Here is a 19,752-nt window from a genome sequence, read left to right on the forward strand (position 1 = left end):
TTTGTGTGATCATGAGGTTCCATTTAATGTTCAGGGGGTAAAGGGGGAAACACTTAGTCGTGCTTGTCTTTTCATTTTTCTCCTTCAACAAGAAACTTAACCACTCAGGAACGCTCTTCTGTTTCTGGGCATGTTAAGAGCGAGACGGTGATGAGTCACGTTAACACGCTAAGAACACGTCTGTCTGCAGCACTTGTTGGATACGTTTGTTCTCTCCTCAAGTAAAAACTTCAATAAAGTGAAGATCTGAGTTGAACACTGTGTGTCTCCCTCTTCTTTCCTGTCAGATTTATGAACGAATCAAACCATATATTAGGTTATAATAACGGCCGGTCTTTTGATGATGAGATGATGGTTTACCTTTGTTGACCTTCTTTGGGGAATGTTGTAGCAGCAGAGAAAAGGTTATAAACAATGACAGCACGAGGTGATTAACCACACTCACCTCACCAGCCTCACACCTGAATGAGAAACAGCCTTCCAGACTGAACCATGAGGCCTCGGTGTTTGTGCTCAGCCATCACTACGGTCAGTGTTATTCTGTATTTTCCTTACTGATAACAGCTCCAATGCAAAGACCAAATCCATCACCGTGTTAGTGCATCTCAATATTTTCCAACCTCGTTTTCGACCTCTTCTTCTGGCTCTCAGCCTCAAGCCCACTGGATGCATCTCAAGATGTAAACCTTTAAAATCACCTCACAGACATAGAGAAAAAAAAGGCTCAGTCATGTCCTAAAGCAGCTGGTCAGTGCAGTTTTTAACAGATTACTCACACAGGAGGATGTTGGAGAGTCTTTTCAGAGGAGGATTAATCTACATTTGGTGCTCTGGCAGCAGGACGGTGTGTGTGGAGTGAGTCAGGATAAACTGCGGTGTGTGTGTGTTGATGGTGATGAAGGAACAGAGCAGCAGTGTGGCTCACTGATGTGTTTTTAATGCAGCTCTGTGGCACAGAGGAAGAACTTTATCAGACTTTAGAAACACACACAATACTAGTTGGGAGCATCAGTTCACTGTTGGTGTTGATATATTCGAGGGATTTGTTGGTAATGAGAAAAATATAGATTATCACTCTGGCTGTCAGAGATCTTGAATCTCATATTCTGGAAATCCTATTTCTTAAAATAATTGGCCGTTTGTATTCTGACCAGGTTAGCATTTGTCATTTCATCCCCAAAAATCTCAGCTGCCTGAAAAGTTAAGCAGAAAATGTCAGAGAGGGTTCAACGTATTGACAGCTGAGCCTTAACTGTTGCCTTCAGTCGAAGGACGGCCTGACGAGGAAAAGCAAAATCGCTCTCTTGTATTTAATGAATAGAGGCTCTGGCCTTGCCATGTCCTTGCATTCCACAAATGACTTGATTTCCTTGTTCAAATCCAACCTTTTCATTGTTGTCTCAACAGCGGCTGTAAAGGTCGCAGCAGCAGCTCAAGGCTTTCTGCTTTTCAGCAAGACTTAAAGGAAGGAGACATGTTGAGACTGGATGTCCAGAGTGGAGGAGAACAAATAGACCTTCAAAAACGGATTAAGTTTTGAAGTCGTATTAATCTTATTTTCGGTCCTCCTCCTTGGATGTCCTTATCTTTGCCTCGCTTCTTTATCCTCCAGTACTTTTCAAATGAGGTGCAAGATAAGAGCAAGACAAATGCATGAAGTCTCACAGCTGTCAGAGCGCTTTCACGCTCTTTGTCTAATGAACGCTGTGGAAAGAGAGAAAGTTTTGTTTTGTTTTTGTTTATTCTCAGCCTTCGAGCTAATAGCTGATGTTTTGTTTGGGTCAGAAACAGTCCAGACGTGAAGGTCTCACACACTTTGGAGGGTTTTATAACGTCTCTGTGTGTTTTCTAGAGGTGAACATCTGTTGGAAAGGTCTCCCTCCTGAGCGGGGGCGTTTCTGTTGGAGCTGCATCCCTGACAGGTCAGACATAAACCACAGCATCCTTCAGACGGCCTGTATCAGTATTAGAATGGGAAAAGTGAATTATTTAAATCTTATTCCTTTCTTTCAAACTAGTCTGAAAAGTTTTGGTCTTCAAGTCTGATCTTCTCCACAGATCACACCCGGAGGGAAAAGAGCCTCCTCAAAGGAAACCGAAATGGAAAATGTTCCTGACTGACAGGTAACAGCAGAACAATACGCTGGCCTCTGGTTCTTGCCTTTCCTAAAATAGACGAGTTCAAAACGTCATCAAAAATCTCCTGACGTGACAGCAGAATTATTTATTTTAGATTTTACTCCCAAAAAAATAATCAATAAAGCTTCTCGATTACAGTGACAAGAGTATTTATAGTTATTTCGCAGCCCTGCACACACGCATGCACACACACACACAAGCACGCACGCACGCACACACACTTATGACGTGTTTCCTGCTCTGAAGTCTTATTGCAGTCGGCCTCAGACAGCTGTCTCACTGCTGATGGATGTGATCTGATCTGTCTCCTGCTCCCTGTGGCTCAGCCTAATCTGCACAACATTATTGCTTTGTTTGGAAAGTTGATTACTGCTCCTCCGCTGGTGGTGGAGGAAACGACGCTGTGCAGTCAGCAGCCGAATGTTCCTCCTCTGAAATCAACGCGCACGTGTTTATCGAACTACACCGGCGAGCTTCATTCAAGGCGTTCGTTTGGCGTTGCTGTAGCTGCTGTTCAGACACACTTTCAGCTGCATGGTCCTCAAACAATTTTCACCTCCTTCCATCACACAAACACACACGTATCATCGGTTATTGTCTATACGCGAGTTGCGCGGGGAAGCAATGAAAGTGTGTAATGATGCTATCTGACAGCCCATTAAACCGCAGAGAGATGAGGATGCAATTAGATTGTCATCCACGCTGGAGTTACTGCCGACAGAACCGATAGAAGGAGCGAAAGGAGAGGAGGTTTTACTTCGGAGGGAGAGTCTTTTCGGGGTGAGCGGATGATTTCTGGGCAGACATTTGACATGATATCAAGTGATTGAGAGATGATGATTACTGTGTGTGATCAGCTGTGGCGTGCATCTGTTGGCTCGGGGTTGATTCAGCTGCTGAGGTTAAAGAACAAGCTGAAGATGAAGTTTCCATCGGGGGGAAATAAAGTCGCTCCTCCTCTTCAGTCACTTCTAAAATAATCAAGGCCTTCACAACAAGAGAGAGACTTCACCTTGAATGGAGCTTCAGATTCACTGGAGGCACTGACTGGTCAGTCTCAGAGGCCAGGTCACGTGTTTAAGGTCAGGCAGATTCTAAGATGCACTCCTTCACCCCACAGGTGAAGTCTGTTGTTGCTGATCGTGCAGATGACCGTCGCTCCGTGCAACCAGTGAGATCCTGAAAACGAGGATATGTTGCTTTAGTGAATCACTTACAGCCAAATCAAAGAATTCAGTGTTAAGTTATTCATTCAACAAATAGATTGAAAGTACCTTGAATTTGTGCTAAATCAAGCTCAGCACTTGAGTAGATGTACTCTCGTCTACTACCTGACTTACTGCCGGTGTTGAAGGGACAATAATGTGGAACAAAACATAAACAGATTGATCAACGGTTACTTTTAATTCCTGTTTATGTCCCTCAATGTTCTTTTTCTTGTCATGGAAAAACTTTCCATTCACATGATGTCCCTCCTGTGTCTCTGTTTCTCCTTCAGCCTGAAAGCCTCGCAGTAACAGCTTGTGGCCAGTAGGGGGTGTGATGTTCCACCGATGAGTGAGCAGCTCTGGACGTCTGAGTGTGAGCACTGTGAAGTAATACACAATAAAAATGTACTCATCAAGAGTCATTTTCAAATAGAAAATGAGTTAATGATACACCAACAAAACCGAATATTTTATAATTTAACTTACATATCTAATATAATGATGTCATAATCTAATACTAATATTATAAAATTAGTGCACACAATATCAAATAACCCATATTTCGAGAATTTGTACATCACAAAATGAATGACAGCGGTCTATGTGTCATGTCTTTCTCATTTTGGATTTCATTAGATGAAGGTGCTCAGTGTTGATGATGATGATGATGATGGTAGGAGCCTCACGAGTATTGATAAGAATGATGACAACACTGCAGACACTGATGAAGAGAGGCGTGCTGGTGAGGATGGAATCAATGGATGCTGATGGTAAAAAATAACTTTCAGTATCGATTAAAAAAATCTGTTTTGATTATATTAGTGAGGATTTGACCTTAGAGTTCAGCTTGAACAGCTGAATGAAAAGAATGTGTGAGTGACGTGCAGATGTTTACACACATCAGGTCTGGACGTGTGACATCACATGACAGCATCCAGGTCATATGAACCCAAGTTCACTCAGCATTTAAGAGCCTTGTTAGCTCAAAATAGGTATTCCTTATTAACTCACAATGGACATTTTGACCTCTAAATAATCCTTGTTCATTCTGACAAAAGGCTGTGTGATAAGTCAGAAATAAAACTTATGACATGAAAACTGGATAAATAATGGTGTGAACTAAATATTTTAACATTTTAAAAATGTATTAGTTCATAACAGTCTCTCTTTGTGCGTGTAGATTCATTCTTCTCCTTGGAAACACGCACTGTTTTTTCATCTATAATAAATACTTTAAGCTCAAGGTTGAATGTTTTACCAGCTTTTTCCAGAGTTTCTGTCTGTAATCAGCTGCCCTCTTCAGCTAATGTCTCTTTGTTTTTTAAATTCCTAACTTTTCTACAGTTTTCTACAAGCAAAATTCTCATTTCCTCTAAATTTTGCCTAATGTATTTATATAAAAACGATGGGAGTGAGGTGGAAAAAAAACACAAAGTTAAAATAAATTGATTTTTTACATTGATTTATTTGTTGATCTGGATATTGATTTTACTTAAAGAAAAGATCAAAACCCTTTTATTATTAATTCTATTGTAATATCTCAATTTAATTCAATTCAATTCAATTCAATTTATCAATAATTTCAACTGATTAAAGAATAAATAATTAATTAATCACTTCAGTCTTTAAAGTGCTCATATTCTTTTCACTAAGATATCCATAAGGTTACGTTTGTCACTTCTGGGCCTTCGTAGCTGGAGCTGAAGTCTGGAGGTGACAGAGGAGCTGTCCGCTCCGCTGCGGTGCTGAAACTGTCAGGATTCATCAGAGCGGGCAGCACCTGCAGAAGTTCAAGTGGAAGGTTCATCTCGAGACTTTTGCCGAACTAGACTTGGCCAAACAATTAAAAGACATTTCTGAGTCACATTCATTCGCAAGAAATATCCTTTAATTGTAAGGTCAAGTGTAGTAATCTTCGCTTTCCACCTTCTCCCCGCAGGGAGGAAACAGCCGTGCTGGTCCCCGCAGGTCGTCGCTCTCTCTGGGCGTGTGTGAGCACACATGGGCGGAAAACACCTGGAATGACATCACGGGAAAGGTCAGAGGCGCCACATGCACACACGCCGAGGGTTTGTGAAACCTCATCAGTCAACAGGCCTCAGGCTACAGAAGAGAAACATGGACCTGCAGCAGATGCAGACAGCTTACCACAGCGTGAAATAACCGTGGAGGCAGCAGAGACGCTGCTGACTTGGAAAACTCCCCTGGTTGCATCCAGTCGTGAGCACACACCCCTGCTCTCCTCCTCTCCTGTGCCGGGAGACGGCCGTGCCCGAGCCTCCTCCAATCTCCTTTTCCCTGGAGCTGAGGAGTCCGTATCCCCTTGACTTCCATTAATTCCTTTCCCAAACCGCCGCTCTCACCACTCCGCGTTTGATTTTCGCCTCGCTCCCTCTCCGTTTCTGGAAAGTCCTCCATGCAGCGCTGGGAAGATTTTACGCACGCGGCCACGCCAAAGCCTCTGCTCGCCGTGTAGCCGCATGTTTGAGCGCAACATTAGATCTCATCATGTCACTCATGTCGGATTTTTTTTTAATGCCGAGCTGAGAGAAATCACCGTTAAAGTGGAACCTGCTGCTGTGCGTGCGCCGCGCGTCATCCACTACCTCTCCAAGCTGCCAGGGGGAAATACCGCTTCACCGGTGTCACACACGATCCGGTATTCATTCAGGCTCCTGCAGCCCTGTACTGCTACACAATCACCCTTTGTTGAATGAATTTGGTCGGGTTATCTATTGCAGAACTGCTACGCCTTCCTTTTCGTCTTCCCATCGCGAGAAAGGGGGGGAAATGAGGAGAGAGCAATATTGTCTTGAAATTACGCACGGATACCGAAGTCACAAGCACGAGCTGAGTAATGCGATGTCCCTGCAACCCGCTGAGTAAATCCAGCACATGCAACAGCTTCGTTGCAGCGCGGCGGTGCAGTGGTGACGGGTCCTCCTGTCGGCGCTGAATAAACGAACTTCAGTCGAAAAGGAGAGACCGCGTGAAACGTGAAGTCGGGCTGCCGCGAGTTCATTACCGGAACACCGGCACCAACGACCTCCCTCCCTCTCCAGTGTCCGAGTCATCCCGCAAAACCTACCGAGCAAGCGGGTGTCCGTCCGGGGAGCGACTACCTCTGGTCTCTCCCCGTCTCCTCCGCGGTGCGCACCCACTTCCATCCATCCCTCCATCCCTCCATCTCTCTTCATCTCCAGCCCTCGCCTCTCTTTTCTCCGGTCGGGCTTCCAGCGCCGTAGATAGAGGCTCTGCAGTCACGTGGGTCGGGGGAGAAGAGAGAGAGAGAGAGAGAGAGAGAGAGAGAGAGAGAGAGAGAGAGAGCGTCCCTCCTCCTCCTCCTCCTCCGCAGTTTGCAGTGTGTTATGTCTCAGACTCGGAGGTAGAGAGTCAGAGCTGCTCGTCTGGCGGATCTCAACCTCTGAAACAAACCCCCGGTGTCTTCTCTCATCCGTCCCCGCTTCCCTCCTCACTCACCCGGGTTTGGTTCTCTCCGGAGCCCTGGAAGCTTCTATTTCTTTCTTTTTCTGCCCTTTTTCTTCCTCTCGACTCCGGCCAACAGTTTGGTCTCTGGGATTTGGTTTTTATTACTACTCGGTGGTGATTTCAACACTGTTTCTCTCTGCTGCTCCTGCCGCTGCCGCTTTTACGCACCGACCCTTATTTTGGATTTGCTCATCACTGGAGAAAAAAAAACCCAACCCAAAATCAGTGAGGTGGATCCGTGGATGCGCCTTTTTGGCTCAAACTGGAGATGGAAATGCTGACATTGTTATTTCATTCCCTGTGGATATTGCAATGCAACACAGTGAGCGCCGACTCCATCATTCACATTGGTAAGACACCGACCGGGCTTCTTTTTGGCTTTGCTGTGCAGGGCTTTGGCTGACGGGGAGAGACAGGCTGGTGGCTGCATGCAGGGACCCCTTCAAACACGAAATGTGCGCAGAAGAGCAGGTTACGGATGGACACATTGGTGGTGTTCAAGTTGAGTTATGGCAAAATTTGAATATCAGAGTTTTGGTGCATGCACTGATTTTCAGACATCATCTCCTCTCTGGCTGAAAAAGGACTCGACCTCACATCTGATTATCATTCCGATCCGTGCCAGGATGATGTGGAGGAAGGAAGGAGGCTGTTGCATCCAGGCTCAGACGCACGCAGCGGAGCCTGGTAGAAGTGTCCGCAAAGTGTTGCGCGGCGCCATCCTTCCCTCCATCCTTCCCTCCATCCTTCCTCCATCCTTCCTCCATTCCTTCACAGGCAGGGAGAGCTCGTGTCGATGCATATTCACATTCACACGCAGAAAACCCGAGGCTGACAGGAGAAACTGCCTCGACGTGGGTGTTTGGAGGGTTTCGTTTTATCTATCATCCTCCTCCCTCCCCCCTCCCTCCCTCCTCCACTTCCTCCCCCCTCCTCCTCCTCCTCCTCCTCCTCCTACATCCCTCTCTCCCTCTCCTCCCCTCATCTATAAGCCTGAACTTTGAATTGGACGTGAGTGAAATGTTAATCAACTCTGCCAAGGGAAGAGATGACAAAGGGGACAAACGCCGACTGTTCGGTCTCTGAAACAACGTCGGCAACCGAAAGCCAGTTGGCGAGCTGAGGAGGCGAGCGCCGCTTTCTGCTCGCGTCTTCGTTTCCATCATCTGATTGCTGCTGATTTTAGTCAAGTCACTTTGCTTTAGTAAAAGTAGGAGTTGATAAGAACACAGCGGAGTCGGGAGGATCGGAGGGGACTTTGAGAGCAGAGCAGAATCAATGAGACACCACTGATCACACGCTTACCACCGCACGCACTTTTCATATAAACTCCCCAATTTGCACTAATTCTACTTAGAGGCTGTACTTCGTCCTGAGGTGATTGGATGCGGCAAGCCGCCGCCTTCAGGTTGGAAGAGAGCCACACAGTTTGTAAAGGGAGGAAGCAAAAGCAATAATAAGCCAAAGGGCTGATATTTCCGATGTGTGCTGCAGCCCAGACCATCAGAGGCGGCCAGTGGCAGCACTGCGGTGGCCTGTGTGTCTCAGCCAGGAGATGGGAAGGGGGAGGAGGGGGAGGAGGAAGCGGATAGGGTGGGAGCGGGAGGAGGGAGTCAGAGCCATTCAGCTAATAAGAAAACACTTCCTACCTCAAGTGATTTTTCAAAAGACACAGTGACAGATTGCTCCTAAAAGTCTGCATCTCAATCATGGAAAGATGTCGTTCCATGTGTGATAAACATAATTTATCGACTACAACACTTAAGGATGAAAAACGAGCAGTCCACAAGATGACTCTTAACTTCAGGAAGAAGAATGTGCTGCATGCTCACATCAGTGGTTCATGTGGGGGGGTGGGAGTCTCTTCCCCCCCCTTCTTTATGGCAGCTTTCTAATTATAGAATGATCTATATTTGTGCATATACAGATGATGTTTGCTGCTCGACACTGAGGAAAGACATCATTTTGCTAGTGTGCTGTGGCCCCTTCAGAATGGATTTCTAGTGTATGGATGGAGGGATGAATGGATGGACAGATGGATGGATACTTTACTGTCCCTCAGGAGAAAATCTGCGTTAAGTCTGCACATGGAAACAACAGAGAACAGTGATTCAGGATTATTGAGAACACAGAACAGTCAATACAACGAGGGAGGGAGGTGATGCCAAACAGAGTGCCGACATGAACGTGTATCGACACTGGCAGGGTTGATGTGCTGGAATCATTTAGGGTTCATGGGAAAAAAAGGAATATTTGAACTGATATTGACAGATTTTATTTGAAGAGAAAGTCTATAGATTTCAAGGACTTTGTGGGATTTATACATGTTAGGATATATTTAAATAATGTTGTCATGTGACTCAGGTGCCTAAAAAAACATCTCACTTTTAGCCAGATGTAGTCTGATGCAGCCTGGTGCCTAAATGTTGTAGTTTTGATCTCTAATCAGATTTTTGCGTCTCGTCTTGTCGCTGTCCTCTGAAATGTCTTAAACTATAAGTTTCAGGTACAAGGAAGCCAGCTGTGTGTATGGCTGAAGGCTTTCATAAGAGGTTGAAGAAATTTCTCGACCCAAGGAGAAGCTTATGGCCGTCCAACTGTAGAACAAACATGAAAATTGTACTATTGTGTAGGACCACTGTGCTGTATATTGTACTTATTGTACCATGTGAGTGTGAATTTAACCTGCAACACCTGACTGTTGCATTTGTGTCAGCTGGTGGAGCCCTGCAGGTTCTCGCTGTACAAATGGCAGTTTGTAGATTAGAGACAGGTGACATGTGAACGGGAACCCTCACAGACAGCTGCAGGATGCTGAAGTCTTTGCAGATCTGACATTTTTTCTACTCTTCAAACAGGATTTTCAGCTCGTCGGTGTTCTGTTTTTTTTTTCTGGCTAGACACCCCGCTTGTCTGTAAAAGAAGATTATTTCAGATTTGTATTTAAAATATGAGAAAATACTCCTTTGTCCCTGCAAAACCATTCACACTGCTATAAATAACAGGTTGTCTGTGGCTTTATACTCTAATGATTTTTGTGTATTACCTCTCTGATGCAATAATCCACCATGCTACAAAGGCTTCCCCGCAGCACAAAGCTCACAACCTTAATGGTGCTACAAATACCACAAGAAAAGTCTCAAACCTGCCAGAGCTGCGATGTGTTCAGTCTTGTGTTTTACTTGCATATTGGACCTGAGGATTCTCCCTTGCCTATGCTGAAGTTGTCAGATAACGAGTTTTTGCTGGAATAAATTTATAGATTTCAACTTTTTTTGGCTCATGGCCCTTAAAATGACACAAAGGCCATTTCAGTCCAGAGCAGATCAACCAAAGAGTGATTTTCTGGCTCAGGTTGTTTTGTTTTCCAGATGTCAAGAGGCCTGTAGAGGTAAAAGCATCTCTACTTATAATGACCCTTTAAGAACAAAAGACATTTGTTGTAGCACCACATGATTTTCTAATGCTGCTAATTTACAGTTTTTTCAGTTTACCAAAGACCAGCTGAGGAACAGTGCTTCATTGGATGACAATGAATGACAATCTTCACCACTACAGAGTCTTCATAATGATCTTATTCAAATACTAGTTTTCACCAACTCAAAACACATGAAGCTGCATAAACGTGCATTAAAGCTTGGATTTAAAGGCTGAACTGCCTCCACCCCCACCCCAGTCCTCGTGGCTGATCTGTGGTTGGCTGGCTGCATTCAGAGCCTCCGTTGTTCCCCTGAACCGACTGACAGTCTGACTCTGACTGACTTGGCAGTGCGACGCGACGCCCAGATCAGATGTGACAGTGTTCCAACCTCAGCCCGAAACCCCTGCCCGAGCATCTGTCTCATCCCGCCGCGTGGCTTTATCGTCGGTGACATATCCCGGTTTGTTTGTCCCTTCCTCTCTTCTGTTCCCTGTAGAGGATCAGTGGCAGGCAGGGGGTGTTGAAGGGTGGGGGTGGGTTTGATCTGTAAAAGAGCTGATACAGAAGAAAACATGGAGCTTGGACCCTCAGTTGACCAGCTTGAACCTCTGACCTACTTGCTGCGTTGGTGTGCGTCATTGGTGCGACATGCTGCGCTGTCGAGGTTCAACAGTCTGCAGGTTTTCGTCTCGTCAGTCCACAACAACAGCTGGTTTCTCTAATTAGTCCCGCCCCTTCTGTTCTTTGGTTGAATGTGCTCAAATCAGTGGAAACAGCTGCTGCAGGGTTTGGTTGAAACTGGAGAGGGAACCAGTGGATGAGGAGCATCAGTTTGTCAGATTGAAGGTCAGGACCAGGAGCAGCAAACAAGAGGAAACAGGCCTCAAATCAATTTTGGCCTTTAATTAAATCTCAGATATCAATCTGTAAGTGACGTCCGCTCGTGATATGATGCGTGCTCTCAGGGGGCTGAAAAAACATCTCTTTCCAGAAGGTAAAGTCATTATGAAAAGCAGACAAATAGCAGGTTGTCAAACCCGCAGCAGAAGCTTGTGCAGACTGATGAATCAGTTTACAGACGTGTTGAGACAATATTGAACTGTTGTTTGCACAAAACCTGACAGAAATTAGTCTGTGATGAAACTCAATAAACGGCCATATTGTTGACACAGTTTATCCAACAGAAAGAGATGCAGAGAGCGAAAAAAAGGAAGGGAAACTGTGTCAAGTGTGTTCATGCGCAGTGATATGGGCACCGTGGAACTGTTCTCTGACAGCGTTTTGTACGGTGATGTTAATACAAGTGTATGCTCGTGGATTGAGGAAGCTCCTTTCCTGTTCCCAGTTTGGCGTGGAAGAGTGTGACTGGTCTGCACTGACCTCAAACCATCAAGCACCTTTGGGATGAACTGGGAAGTTTTTTAATGTCTGAATGAAAACTGGAATGAAGGAAGTTTTTCAAGGTGTTTATCTCAGCCGTGGCTCTTATCGACTGTTTGTCTGTCCAGGTTTAGTTTGCACAAATGGGTTCTGATTATTGATTGATGATTGTTTTAGCTGCTGGATGGTCCACTTTACTCTCTAACAGTCTGTCTACTGTTTTGTGGTGGGCAAGTAGCGTGTAGTGGGTTCATCATAGCTTGCTGCTGGAAGTGAGTTTGATAAGAGCGTTGAGACAGACCCAAACAGTAAATGTGCTGTATGACCAAAACATTGAGCTGAAAGAGTCTAAAAAGCTGCAGCTCATTTGGAGGGACTCTAAACACTAGCCAGCATTCACCCATTCACAGACAGATTGCAGAGGCTGCCATGTAAGGTGGCGCCTGCTCATCAAGAGTGATAACCATCCACACACACATCTGAAGCAATCTGGGGTTCAGTATCTTCCCCAAGGACACTTCAGCATATAGACTGCAGGAGCCGGGGACCAAACCGCTGAGCTTCTGATTGGGCCACAGCTGAACGTGTAAATCATTTCATCAGTCTGGTTTCTGTGGAGAGTTTTACAGTCCCGTGAGGGTTTTACAACAGCGGAAAGATTCAGTGAGAAACTCTGGATAAGAAAGAAGAAATTGTCATGTAACATATTGTTTTTAAAGGTGCTGAATTTGCAGACTATCAGGTGTTTGTGCCCTCACTGTAAACAATGCTGGTATCAGCCTTCAGGGCTTGGGCTATAACTCTTCTTGTTCCCTGTGGGCTGTTTTCCATGTCTGAAGGTCCTTTAAACGTCCCTCAGGCCAAGCGGATAACAAGTCACTTTTCATAAGGAGCCAGAGGAGGAGAGATTAACCCATCCCATGAGCCAGGCAGCGAGGGATGATTTACGGTGTAGCGGCTAGCAGAAGGGGAGCCCTGCTTTTCCGTGGCCGGGCTTTGGAAATGCGAGCTTGAACTGCAGGCATCCAATCTGTGGAGCCTGGCAAAGAGAATGAACAGCTGCGGCCTTTTCTTGCCCTGCTGCTAAATAAGATAAACTAACCCAGTTAGGGAACAACGCAAAAGGCTTCCCGCACTGTCTCAGTGAAGGCTTAGCCAGGCCATTTACCTCCACCACCTACACACACACACACACACACACACACACACACACACACACACACACACACACACACACACACACAGAAACACACATGCATGCAGGACAGATGCAGGCCTGAACAGAAAGCAGCAAAGCCAAGTTTCTAACATAATGCAGCAGCCTCATTCAGTGGATTGACTAAATGTGGCATGTAGCAGAGTGTCTGACCCTGCGAGGGCATTCAAATACTCCACAAAGAAATGCTGGTGTTCCTTCAAATTCACAGTGACAGACAGGTAAAGAGGAGAGTGGGCAGACGCAGGGGAACAGGCTTGGAAAGGAAGCTGGTTTGACTAATAACAGGTTCCTGAAAGAGGCTGGTGATGTTTCTCTCTGTGGACTGAAGCTGCCAACACTCGCTGATACTGAATATCTTTACATTTGATTTATTTCTGGAAAAAAATGACTGATATTCTTCTTTAATAGACTGCATGATTTGCTCTCTCAGACTGAGATTAAGCCCAGTCGTGGATTCAGAACATTTATTAGGCTCAAACCTAACAGCCTGAATTGTTGTCCGCTCTTTAAATGGGCCTTCTGAACTGATTGGCCTACCTTGCAGTCAAATATCAATAGTCCTTATCAATATATCAATAGTCCTGTTCCCTGCAGCAAAATAGGCTATTATCCTGTTGTGCTCCAGTTAAGTTGTTAAATGGGCTGTGTTGCACTGTACTTGTAAGCTGTAAAGAGCTTAGAGAATAACAGCACCTTATCAGATGGAATCATTTTATTATTTATGTGCTGATTAAAAGACAGAGCTGAAACTTTCAGCTGCTGGCGCTGCTCTTTTCATGGTTTCTCTGGTCATATCGCACATTTCATGTCATGTAGATTTTGTCCTGTCTGCTGGTTGTTATTCTCTCTGTTCACTTGATTTGATTGTTTCTTCATCCAAATAAACTGATGTGAACTGCTGTCACATGTCCACGTGCAAAGGCTCTGATTGGGTGACTGTTGGCAATAACATTTAATTAATTCTACAAGTTGCAAACTTAAGTCAAGACTTGCCTGCATGTTTGCCAGCTGGACCTTTTTAATTACAAGCGTGGCCTAATTACTGGTGTGTTTCACATGATATACTGAGGCTCTGTGGAGGCTTTAGCACAGAGCTACAGTACAGAACATTTGCAGTTTACAAAGTGTGATTATATTTGTGTGGCACGACACTTTGCTGCTGGCTTAATTTAACATTTTCAGCTTCTCTCTAGTTTGATTTTGTATTTTTGGTGTTGCTGGATGCCAGTGTTAAACAGTCAAACAGCTGCAGCCGCTTGACAACTCTTAAAACCCACCACATTACTTCCAGAGTAGACAGAGTCTTGTATGCAATGGTTGGTTGTACGTGCCAAAGTGGCCGGTCGTGTAGGTAATCTCTGCAGGTGCACATTTCATTTGCATTAAGTCACCGTCTGATGATTCTTGGCTGACTGACAGAAGGAAAAATTTCAGGATCTCACATCTTGTGTGAAAGCTTGTGGGTTTCTAAATGAAAAGGCTGAGAATGGAGTTCAGCTTCAGGCGGATTCCTGTGGTTTATTCCTGCAGCAGTCAATCTGTCTGCCGCTCCACACGGCTGATGACGTCTGACGGTGTGGAAACATGTTTTGCGTTCATATGGAAGGAATGCATAAACAGAGAATCAGGCTGCTGTGGTGTTTGGTGGTTTTCTCTCACTTTGTTTTGCAGCAGGTCACCGGGCTGCACCATCACTTATTTGGATGTTTAATTATGATAATAGCTCTACTGTAGCCGCCATGAGCGCTTGGTTTGGTCTCTGGGGAAATGTTCAAAATCCTGGATGTTCTAAATCTTATTGTATTTTGTGCTTTGTAATGTTTTAAAGGTCCGCATTATTCATTCCACCTTTAAAGCTCGTCTGGCTCACAATCAGAATAATTTCGTTTGTCTAAACAGAGTGAATGTGAAGGTCAATACCTCAGTCTGATTGGCTGACAGCAGCAACGTTCAGCTCCTGCCCAGCAGAAGCTTGCCTCTTCAGATGCAGCGACCTGGTTGGACAGATTTCAGTGATTCCTTTGTGATGGGAGCCATTTAGGACCAAGTGGTGTTGTGTCTTTCGGTATGATCACATCACGCTTCAGTTCTGCGTCCCATTGACTTTCATTAAAGCTGATATGACTGCAGAAGTCCAGAATGCTTTTCCTGTTTTGATGTCAGAGGTCAGAGTTCACCTTTGTTTTACTTTGCTCTCTGCACAGTCAACCAATAGAAACAGTGAAACCACGATGCACAACCAAACTACAAACACTCACACATTGTTTACTTTCTGTCACCGTTCTGTTGAATATTTATTTGTTTCCCACATGTGAACCATGACTTCTCGTGCTTTTAGTGGCTGAGTGCAGAGTGAATTAGTGGGACAGAAGGCAAATGAAACCATTTCATGGGTATGAGACCGTTATCCCAAGGAAAACAACACTATCAGTCATTTCAGAAAAGGCCAAATAACAATATTTGTTTATGTTCCAGTGAAAAGGGCTGCAGCAGCTGTAGGTCGTAGCTATCTGAGTCTAAACCTCTACACTTCTCTCTACACTGTGTTTGTCTCTGTCAAACCTTAACCACAGCTGTTTCACACTGTTTTTGTAACGGCCATTTGGATGCTTTTGGAGGGCTTTGACAAATGATGTTAGCCGTAAGGTCAGGAAATCCTTCAGTGTGTTTTATGACGGGCAGTTACAAACAGCAGTTCATTTGGAGAACTCTTCCATTAGCTTCCATTGAGGTCGGGCTTCAGATTGATGTCAGATCGGAGCTTAGCTCATAATTTCAGTCTCACAGACCAGCATTCACCACACAGCTCATCTGCTGTTGCCAGAAAAATCTGGTGAAGTTCCTCTGAGACAAGCGAAAAGTGGTCTGATGTTCTTCGAGGCGAGGCTGTACTGGACTCTTATTACATTTAACACTTGATGGGAAGCCCCAGTGGTCTCTTGGTCTAAGAGACATGTAAGTGCAATGTCTGTGGTTCAATTCCAGGCAGGGACCTCTGTTATACCTCTGCAGTTTATATTAAATATAAGAAGCAATCCTTGGAGGAAAAATGTTAATGAGAAATTGCACATAAATACAACGACATTTCCACACAATCACTAAATTACTTTAGGAATTATTATTATTATCTACATCATATTCAAGAAATATCTCATTATACACTCATTCAATTAAGCCACGATGATAAAATAACATTATAAAATTACAGTTACTGATCCAGTGAATAGATTTGAGCAAAATCTGATAATTGAGTTTAAAAAGCACACAGAGGAAAAACAGGTTACTTTAGAGTCCATCGTCAGTCATTGGTATTCTTGTCTGGGCAGGAAGTTTTCCAGGCCACCACCTTTGCCTCTGGGACATTTTCAGGGTCAGCATGAAGTAAAATATGAGGACAAAGAAGAATTTGAGTTCTTGAATGTAATACTGAACTCCAACGATCTGCTGCATGTGATTTAATCCCCTCATGGTTTTACCTACCAGTGATTTACCACATGGGCAGCACAAAGGACAAATGATAGCTCTCGTGTTATTGTGAAACTGACATCTTTTTCTGTCAAAGAGGATCCAGTCAAAGTCAAATTTGTCCTCATTTTCCACTCATAAATATCATAACACATGAAGGCCCACTCTGCCTGTTGAACAGCACTCACGCATGTCACTCTGTGCATATCCTATTGTAAAGATGACTGACAGTCTCTTTATTAGGTTTTCATTTCCAGGGACGAAGCTGGGATGAGTGTCCATCTTTCTAACAGCACAGCAAATTTGTCTGTCATTATAACCTGTCAAAAAGGTAACTGATCTATAATAATAATAATCCAGTTCTCTTAGAAATTTGTATTCTTGAGTCAACAAATCAATATCCGTGGAGTCAGACTGAGAGCCAGCAGCTGCAGGCGTGTCGCTGTCCTCGGTGCTGAAAGGGAGGCAGCGGTGTTGAGCGGGCTCGTCTCTGTCCGTGGTGCTGAAACGCTGTTCAGAGGGGTTTTTACCGAAAACGAGGTAATGATGGTGTTGGACCTTTGCTCTGCTGAACCTCTCCACATGGTCTGGATTAGGATGAAGTATTGAGATTAAGAAGGTAGATTAATCTTATTTTAGTAAGCCGTAACACAGGCAGCAATGGTTTACACAATTTAGGAAATATCTGCAAACTCCAGACTATGAATGCATGTTATATATCACAAGGACACAGTATACTCTTTGCTGACCTACATTAAATTAAAGCTATTCTTAGTAGTATATGTGGCTAATGTATACAATAAAAATAGCCTTGGTATCAATCAAACTATCCAACAGTATAAAGCAAGTTAAAACGAAATACACTGACTGCTTCTACTTTCAACATTCAAAGTACATTCTGATAATTGTACTTCTTTACTTACATTGTGATTGCACAGTGTTTACTTAAGATTATTATTATGCAGCGTGTCTACAAAACTATATTGTTGTAATATTTCTGCTGTAGTGTAGGAAATTAATCCTTCCTCTGTTAGTGAACAAATACAAAAATATGAATGTAGGATTTCGCATAAATACACAAAACACACAAAGGAATCCACTAAATCTCCTGCCATTCAGGAAAAATATTATTTCATTTTGAACTAAAATCATGGAATATTTTCATATTTTCAGTTGGCAGCAGGCGTTAAAATTTGAGAATACTCTCACTCAGTGAGAGTCACAGGCTCCATAAAGCTTTTCTCAGATTAATAGGTCCAGCGAGAAGCCAGAGTTTATGGTCACAGATCACAGAGGCCGCTAAATCCCCAAGTAAGCCAACCACTTTCTCTGGTTTTCCAGCCAGCTCAGGCTTTGGGATCCAAAGCCCCAGACTGCTGGTTGAGACGAGGAGGCCTGATAAACTTACCATCTATATACATTGTTTTTGCATCAGTGTCACATAAATTGCATTTGGCTGCTAGCTGGTGTGAAGTTCCCACCCTGTATGTAGCGGAGGAATGTTTGCAAATACGCTCAAAAGGCCACAGACTCAAAATCACACATTTATTTTCCGACTTCAACAGGATTTCCCTCATTCTGTGGCATTTATTAACTATTCAGCTCAGCCAGAAATTCAATAATCTGACCTTAAGGACTTAAAGCACAGGCATGCAGTGAAAAGAAACATAGTGCAATTCATATGTTCATATGTGAAAATGTCAAGAAATGCTTCTTGACACTGTTTTTTTCTGCATCGATCGCTGTTTAGCTCTGCATGTGGTCATATATCATCACCTCATGTGCACAGAGAGGACAGCGTTATGGTGTCCGGCCCTTACACTGGTTGCTGTGCGCTTATTTTATGAAAAAGTACTTTGAGAACACATAATACATTCTCTGGTTATTCAAAGACAGCAGAGGCTGATGTAGGAAAGAGAACTGTAGAGCCTATACTTATAGCTCTACTGCGAGGGGCATGTCCAGAGTTATTTTTCTCTTTGGATATGCCAATCCATTTATTTTCATATCAAGCCAAAATATGTATATAATTTCAGAAAGATGGTGAATGTTGACCTGCACAGCCCATAAAAACCAAAAAACACGTTCACACGTCAAACTTTGGTGAAAAGCTCATTGCCCCTCGCAGCAGAGCTATAAGTACAGGCTCTACATTAAGTCGAAAACGGTTTGCTTCCCCACTCATTGCACCCCACCTGGCTTCAATCACTGCTGGGTATAAATCAGTTACCAAAGCAACCAACTGAGATTGACAGGTGACAGGAGCAACCATAGCAACCAGTTAAATTTGACATGACGTCATAGCAAGGCCAGACGATTCATTTGAATAACTAAAAATAACCAAAAATGTATTTTGGCTCCAACACGAACGATGTTTGAATGTCACTCAAAAATAACAATCAGTCTTTATATATTCATATTGTGTAGATAAATGTTCTTTATTTAACCAGAAAAACATGCAAATAGACAAAACAAAAGTGAGCTGATGTGTGGTTACTTTCACACATTCATGCCTTTGCTGTTTTTCCACATTTACTTGCACACACATGATCACATGCACACATCTGCACGTGTTACTGTGTCCAGAGAGATATTCTAATGAAGGCTGCGATGGACAGCGTGGATCGAGGAGGGCAATCAATGTCACTTGCCATAGTGAGAGCATGTGATGCTGTGAGTTGTCAGAGGTCAGGTGCAGGGAGGCTCCTGATGCTGGAGGCTGTGAATGTGTCGCAGGTCATACTGTGTTTGTTTTTGTTTGCAGCAGTCTGCAGCAGCAGGGAGAGCAGTGCAGCCCGATGCTTTGAATCATGTTTTGTGAAGCAGCAGCAGGAGGGCTGTTATGTTGAGGGAACTGAATATGTGATGTGAAAATGTTCAGGATGGAAACTTTGTCAACTGCTGACATGATGATGACTGTTGTGGATGTTAAATAACAGCTGAGAAATGGAAGTTTTCAAGCAATCTTCTTAGCCAAATGACAAAAACACAAACTCAGTGACTCCTCGTGGCGTTTATCATTGCAGATGTTTTGCTGTTATTTGTTTTGAGAAATCCGTCTCTGAGATTTCTGCCTTCACCTCAACACAATGGAGGTTAATACAGTAGAACATATAGTTTCCACTGCTCACAACACTGACAATGTACAAAAGCTCAAAAACATAATCTCTTTTCACAGACAGTGTCCTTGTCACCGGAAAATTCAGTCATATTTTTTCACACGAGCTATATCTTTGGCTTTTGAGCACTGTCATGTAATTGTCATTGTCTTCATTGTGTGGACGGTGGCAGAAATCTGAAAACCTGGAGAAATGAATCCCAACAAGAAAATGTGTGTTTATGTCGTTTGGAGGAGTGACCCTTTAATGTAGCTGCTTTTCTCAGAGCAGACAGAGTAGGAGAGTCACTGAGGAGAAGAAAATTCATGGAGG

General features: G+C 43.9%; 1 protein-coding gene across 2 annotated transcripts in view; it reads left to right on the plus strand.

Moving 5' to 3' along the window:
• The first annotated feature begins 6,700 nt into the window (after positions 1–6,700).
• The window catches only part of LOC139349289 (glutamate receptor ionotropic, delta-1-like), a 397,115-nt gene continuing 384,063 nt past the window's right edge, over positions 6,701–19,752 (plus strand). For both annotated transcript variants that reach the window (XM_070989916.1, XM_070989918.1), the window contains exon 1: positions 6,701–7,186. In XM_070989916.1, the coding sequence (XP_070846017.1) occupies positions 7,105–7,186 (82 nt within the window). In that variant the 5' untranslated portion in view covers positions 6,701–7,104. The remainder of the gene's footprint in view (positions 7,187–19,752) is intronic.

Source organism: Chaetodon trifascialis, chromosome 21 (assembly GCF_039877785.1).
Source record: "Chaetodon trifascialis isolate fChaTrf1 chromosome 21, fChaTrf1.hap1, whole genome shotgun sequence".
Taxonomy (NCBI): Eukaryota; Metazoa; Chordata; class Actinopteri; order Chaetodontiformes; family Chaetodontidae; genus Chaetodon; species Chaetodon trifascialis.